The sequence below is a fragment of the Ranitomeya imitator genome, chromosome 6, assembly GCF_032444005.1.
Source record: "Ranitomeya imitator isolate aRanImi1 chromosome 6, aRanImi1.pri, whole genome shotgun sequence".
Taxonomy (NCBI): Eukaryota; Metazoa; Chordata; class Amphibia; order Anura; family Dendrobatidae; genus Ranitomeya; species Ranitomeya imitator.
The window spans coordinates 305,763,007-305,770,279 of NC_091287.1; the positions used below are offsets into that span (position 1 = coordinate 305,763,007).

Consider the following 7,273-nt stretch of genomic DNA (forward strand, 5'->3'; position numbering starts at 1 on the left):
GATTATCACTAAAGGGAATCTGTCACCAGGTTTTTGCTACTGAGCAGCATAATGAAGGAAAAGAGACCCTGATTCCAGCAATGTATCACTTAGTTTAATGCGTGAAGCAGTTGTAATGCAATCAGAGATTTTAAATTTAGCAGAGCTCAGAAAGCTATCCCTGCCCATACCACATCTTTCGGTGTACATTGTCTATTGACAGCAAGCTGCGTATCAGAGGAGGGGGCGTGGTCGGACTAGATCTCACATGGGCACCAGTCCAGGCAGTGATAAAACACTCATTGTATTGAAACAACAGCCCGCAGCCTAATAAGTGGCACATCACTGAAATCAGTGCCAGTTCTTATCTCATGCTGTCCTCAGATTACATAGCAAAAAGGTGCTGACAGATTCCCTTTAAGTAGAAAATAAAGCTAAACAATAACATAGTATGTCTAAAGACACCAAGTCATATTTTGCGTGATCCTGTAAATTAGTAGTAACAGCATTTATGTTGTTAGGGGTCTAACAACCATGGTGGAAGTTACAGGAGCTACAGAGAAGCTTAGTGACCACCAGTCATGTTTATTGGGAGCTTTCTGGTGGGAGCATTGGAAGCTATATGGGAAAGTTATAGAAAGTACCAGGAACAGAAAGATACATCAACACTTTGCAGCGTAAGCCCCAATATTATATTAATTTTTAAATAATAACTTTTAAATAATAACATATTTCCTTGTGCAAGGAAACAAAACATTATGGTAGAAAGGTAGAAAGTAGATAATGCCAGCTCAGGTTTGATAAGCCATTAATCCGTGAAACATAGCCAAGTATTTTCCAGAATAAAAAATATGTCTCTAAATTGTTCATTTTTTTTAATCAGATTAAAAATTACCAAAGAAGACATCCTCGGCAGCCATGAAAATCATGTCAGTCATCAGAATGGAGCAAAATGAGTTCAACGAAACAGAGGAACGAAAAATCAAAGACCCCTCCGACATCCATTTCACAATCACAGCCTGCTGTATCTTCGCTCTCTGCTTGTTTGGCTTGTTAGGGAATGGAGTTGCCTTCTGGTTTCTTACTTTCAGAATTCCAAGAAACAAATTTACGGTTTATATAATTAATCTGATCATCGCTGACTTTATGTACCTTCTTTTCAATGCTACTCTCATGGCCCTACAGATTGATCAATTTTTGGGTTTGCACCCTAACTTTCCTGGCATTGCCAATTTCACTCTTGTGTTAGAGATATTCTATGAGGGCGCGTATCAGGCTGGCATGTTCTTTCTTCTCGCAATTAGTATTGAGAGATGTCTTTCTGTTTTTTATCCTTTCTGGTACCGTTGCTGTCGTCCAAAGCACCAGTCTTTAATTATTTGTTTGATCATGTGGTTCGTTGCCAGCGTTGAAAGTTGTCTTGATAACATTATCTGCTCTGCAGACGCTTTCTCAGCCGGGTCACTGAAATGCACAGGGGTTCAGTTTATGACATTCGTCTTATCGATCATCATATCTTTACCCCTGATGCTGATATCCAGCATGATTCTACTTATCAAGATCCGAAATGCGTCTATTAGGTGTAGGCCTCCAAAGCTTTACATCACCATCATTATTTCTGTGCTGATTTTTCTTGTGGCTTATGTTCCAGTGAAATTTATGTGGCTTTTATTGTACCTGAAACGCTTACCCAACGGCTTTCAATCTGTACATTTCTTCTTTGCCAGCATCATGTGTACTGTACTTAGCAGCAGCGTCAATCCATATATTTACTTTATGATTGGAAGACAGAAAAAACAAAAGTTTCGGGAGTCAATTCACACTGCTCTGCACCATGTATTTCATGTCGAAGAGGATGAGACTGAAAAAACATTTGGAAGCACCTCAAGTATCAACTACGCTAGCTAAAATTGACACATTTAGGCTTTTTTTAAGATGAACGTATTTTTTAGTTCATGTTTTTTCAGGTTGAGATACAGTGCTAATTTAAAACGTTATTCACATGGCTGTTTTTTTTACATCCGTTTTTTAAAAGTATAGCATGTGTTATTTTCATCCATTTTAGGCCAGGTTCAGAAGGTTCATTTTTGGTCAGTGTGATGCCCATTTATGTTATTTGGCCTTCTGAATCCTGGAGGAACCTGCAAAGAATGACATTTTTCTTTACCATAATTCCATTTACGGTACTTAGAACTTACAAAAATGACATAAAATGCAATATAAAAAATGGAGAGAATCATACAAAGGAAAATGGTGAAAAAACGTATCATGTATATGGGAGTTCTGGGTGTCTTATCACTCATGTCAACTACTTTTATGATACATGGTATGATTGTATTTGCAGCTGCATCCAACTACTTGTACTTTATCCCATTGTGGTATAGTATACTATACATATATTCATTATTTCCCCATCCATAGATACTTTTTTTTACCATTTTCCTCTGTATGATTCTCCCCATTTTTAATATCACTTTATATATATCTATAATATAACGCTGGGAGCGTCACTCTGTCCGAAGCCTCTATAGACTGCGCAAGCGCAAGCACCGGCGCAGTCTGGGCCTCACAGAGCGACGCTCCCGGGAGATCGCGGTGTGCGTTCACACTGAACACACACCGCGATCTCCACCGCAGAAGCAGGGACCGCCAGGAGGGTGAGTATCGGCCTATATTCACCTGTCCCCGTTCCATCGCTGAGCGGCGCCATCTTCCCGGTCTTCGGTCTGTGGCCTTCAGTTCAGAGGGCGCGATGACGCGCTTAATGCGCGCCGGCGCCGCCCTCTGACTGAACAGTCACAGTCAGGAGACCGGGAAGATGGCGCCGCTCAGCGATGGAACGCCGGACAGGTGAGTATAGTAAGTGCTGGGGGGGCCTGAGCTGGCGGCGATACCGGCACCTGACCCCCACAGCGCGCCGGTGTCCCCGCCTGCTCAGGCCCCCCAGCACTCGGCGCCGAGCGGGTCAGAGGCAGTATGGGGACGCAGGATGGAGCAGCACATAAGGATGGGGACGCAGGATGGAGCAGCACATAAGGATGGGGACGCAGGATGGAGCAGCACATAAGGATGGGGACGCAGGATGGAGCAGCACATAAGGATGGGGACGCAGGATGGAGCAGCACATAAGGATGGGGACGCAGGATGGAGCAGCACATAAGGATGGGGACGCAGGATGGAGCAGCACATAACAGTATGGGGACGCAGGATGGAGCAGCACATAAGGATGGGGACGCAGGATGGAGCAGCACATAAGGATGGGGACGCAGGATGGAGCAGCACATAAGGATGGGGACGCAGGATGGAGCAGCACATAAGGATGGGGACGCAGGATGGAGCAGCACATAAGGATGGGGACGCAGGATGGAGCAGCACGTAAGGATGGGGACGCAGGATGGAGCAGCACATAACAGTATGGGGACGCAGGATGCAGCAGCACATAAGGATGGGGACGCAGGATGGAGCAGCACATAAGGATGGGGACGCAGGATGGAGCAGCACATAAGGATGGGGACGCAGGATGGAGCAGCACATAACAGTATGGGGACGCAGGATGGAGCAGCACATAACAGTATGGGGACGCAGGATGGAGCAGCACATAACAGTATGGGGACGCAGGATGGAGCAGCACATAACAGTATGGGGATGCAGGATGGAGCAGGACATAAGGATGGGGACGCAGGATGGAGCAGCACATAAGGATGGGGACGCAGGATGGAGCAGCACATAACAGTATGGGGACGCAGGATGGAGCAGGACATAAGGATGGGTACGCAGGATGGAGCAGCACATAAGGATGGGGACGCAGGATGGAGCAGCACATAAGGATGGGGACGCAGGATGGAGCAGCACATAACAGTATGGGGACGCAGGATGGAGCAGCACATAAGGATGGGGACGCAGGATGGAGCAGCACATAACAGTATGGGGACGCAGGATGGAGCAGCACATAAGGATGGGGACGCAGGATGGAGCAGCACATAAGGATGGGGACGCAGGATGGAGCAGCACATAAGGATGGGGATGCAGGATGCAGCATGAACATAAGGATGGGGACGCAGGATGGAGCAGCACATAAGGATGGGGACGCAGGATGGAGCAGCACATAAGGATGGGGACACAGGATGGAGCAGCACATAAGGATGGGGACGCAGGATGGAGCAGCACATAAGGATGGGGACGCAGGATGGAGCAGCACATAAGGATGGGGACGCAGGATGGAGCAGCACATAACAGTATGGGGACGCAGGATGGAGCAGGACATAAGGATGGGGACGCAGGATGGAGCAGCACATAAGGATGGGGACGCAGGATGGAGCAGCACATAAGGATGGGGACGCAGGATGGAGCAGCACATAACAGTATGGGGACGCAGGATGGAGCAGCACATAAGGATGGGGACGCAGGATGGAGCAGCACATAAGGATGGGGACGCAGGATGCAGCATGAACATAAGGATGGGGACGCAGGATGGAGCAGCACATAAGGATGGGGACGCAGGATGGAGCAGCACATAAGGATGGGGACGCAGGATGCAGCAGCACATAAGGATGGGGACGCAGGATGGAGCAGCACATAACAGTATGGGGACGCAGGATGGAGCAGGACATAAGGATGGGGACGCAGGATGGAGCAGCACATAAGGATGGGGACGCAGGATGGAGCAGCACATAAGGATGGGGACGCAGGATGGAGCAGCACATAACAGTATGGGGACGCAGGATGGAGCAGCACATAAGGATGGGGACGCAGGATGGAACAGCACATAGGGATGGGGACGCAGGATGCAGCATGAACATAAGGATGGGGACGCAGGATGGAGCAGCACATTAGGATGGGGATGCAGGATGGAGCAGCACATAAGGATGGGGACGCAGGATGGAGCAGCACATAAGGATGGGGACGCAGGATGGAGCAGCACATAAGGATGGGGACGCAGGATGGAGCAGCACATAAGGATGGGGACGCAGGATGGAGCAGCACATAACAGGATGGGGACGCAGGATGGAGCAGCACATAAGGATGGGGACGCAGGATGGGAGCAGCACATAAGGATGGGGACGCAGGATAGAGCAGCACATAACAGGATGGGGACGCAGGATGGAGCAGCACATAAGGATGGGGACGCAGGATGCAGCAGCACATAAAGATGGGGACGCAGGATGGAGCAGCGCATGACAGGATGGGGACGCATGATGGAGCAGCGCATGACAGGATGGGGACGCAGGATGGAGCAGCGCATGACAGGATGGGGATGCAGGATGGGAGCAGCGCATCACAGGATGGGAGCAGCGCATGACAGGATGGGGACGCAGGATGGGAGCAGCGCATGACAGGATGAGGACGCAGGATGGGAGCAGCGCATGACAGGAAAGGGAACGCAGGATGGAGCAGCACATGACAGGATGGGGACGCAGGATGGAGCAGCGCATGACAGGATGGGGACGCAGGATGGAGCAGCACATGACAGGATGGGGACGCAGGATGGAGCAGCGCATGACAGGATGGGGACGACAGGATGGGGACGCAGGATGGAGCAGCACATGACAGGATGGGGACGCAGGATGGAGCAGCACATACCATGATGGAGACAATATACCAATATAAATGCTCGCCACCCGGGCGTAGAACGGGTTCAATAGCTAGTATATATATATATATATATATATATATATACTAGATGGTGGCCCAATTCTAACGCATCGGGTATTATAGAATATGCATGTCCACGTAGTATATTGCACAGCTCACATAGTATATTGCCCAGCCACGTAGTATATTGCCCAGTCACGTAGTATATTTCCCAGCCACGTAGTATATTGCCCAGTCACGTAGTATATTTCCCAGCCAGTAGTATATTGCCCAGTGATGTAGTATATTGCCCAGTGATGTAGAATATTGCCCAGTCACGTAGTATATTGCCCAGCCACGTAGTATATTGCCCAGTCACGTAGTATATTGCCCAGCCACGTAGTATATTGCCCAGCCACGTAGTATATTGCCCAGTGACGTAGTATATTGCCCTGCCACGTAGTATATTGCCCAGTCACGTAGTGTATTGCCCAGTCACGTAGTGTATTGCCCAGTCACGTAGTATATTGCCCAGCTACAGTTAGGGCCAGAAATATTTGGACAGTGACACAATTTTCGCGAGTTGGGCTCTGCATGCCACCACATTGGATTTGAAATGAAACCTCTACAACAGAATTCAAGTGCAGATTGTAACGTTTAATTTGAAGGGTTGAACAAAAATATCTGTTAGAAAATGTAGGAATTGTACACATTTCTTTACAAACACTCCACATTTTAGGAGGTCAAAAGTAATTGGACAAATAAACATAACCCAAACAAAATATTTTTATTTTCAATATTTTGTTGCAAATCCTTTGGAGGCAATCACTGCCTTAAGTCTGGAACCCATGGACATCACCAAACGCTGGGTTTCCTCCTTCTTAATGCTTTGCCAGGCCTTTACAGCCGCAGCCTTCAGGTCTTGCTTGTTTGTGGGTCTTTCCGTCTTAAGTCTGGATTTGAGCAAGTGAAATGCATGCTCAATTGGGTTTAGATCTGGAGATTGACTTGGCCATTGCAGAATGTTCCACTTTTTGGCACTCATGAACTCCTGGGTAGCTTTGGCTGTATGCTTGGGGTCATTGTCCATCTGTACTATGAAGCGCCGTCCAATCAACTTTGCAGCATTTGGCTGAATCTGGGCTGAAAGTATATCCCGGTACACTTCAGAATTCATCTGGCTACTCTTGTCTGCTCTTATGTCATCAATAAACACAAGTGACCCAGTGCCATTGAAAGCCATGCATGCCCATGCCATCACGTTGCCTCCACCATGTTTTACAGAGGATGTGGTGTGCCTTGGATCATGTGCCGTTCCCTTTCTTCTCCAAACTTTTTTCTTCCCATCATTCTGGTACAGCTTGATCTTTGTCTCATCTGTCCATAGAATACTTTTCCAGAACTGAGCTGGCTTCTTGAGGTGTTTTTCTGCAAATTTACCGTATATACTCGAGTATAAGCCGAGATTTTCAGCCCATTTTTTTGGGCTGAAAGTCCCCCTCTCGGCTTATACTCGAGTCATATACCCGGGTGTCAGCAGGTGAGGGAGAGTGGGGGCCGTGTAATCATACTTACCTGCTGCGGCGCGGTCCCTGCAGTCCCTGGCTTCTCCGGCGCTGCAGATTCTTCCTGTACTGAGCGGTCACATGGCACCGCTCATTACAGAAATGAATAGGCGGCTCCACCCCCATAGGGGAGGAGCCGCATATTCATTGCTGTAAAT

General features: G+C 48.2%; 1 protein-coding gene across 1 annotated transcript; it reads left to right on the forward strand.

Moving 5' to 3' along the window:
- The first annotated feature begins 921 nt into the window (after positions 1-921).
- On the forward strand, positions 922-1,887 carry LOC138643371 (proto-oncogene Mas-like). The gene has a single exon (XM_069732293.1). The coding sequence runs from the start codon at positions 922-924 to the stop codon at positions 1,885-1,887; it is 966 nt and encodes a 321-aa protein (XP_069588394.1).
- Positions 1,888-7,273: the final 5,386 nt, after the last annotated feature.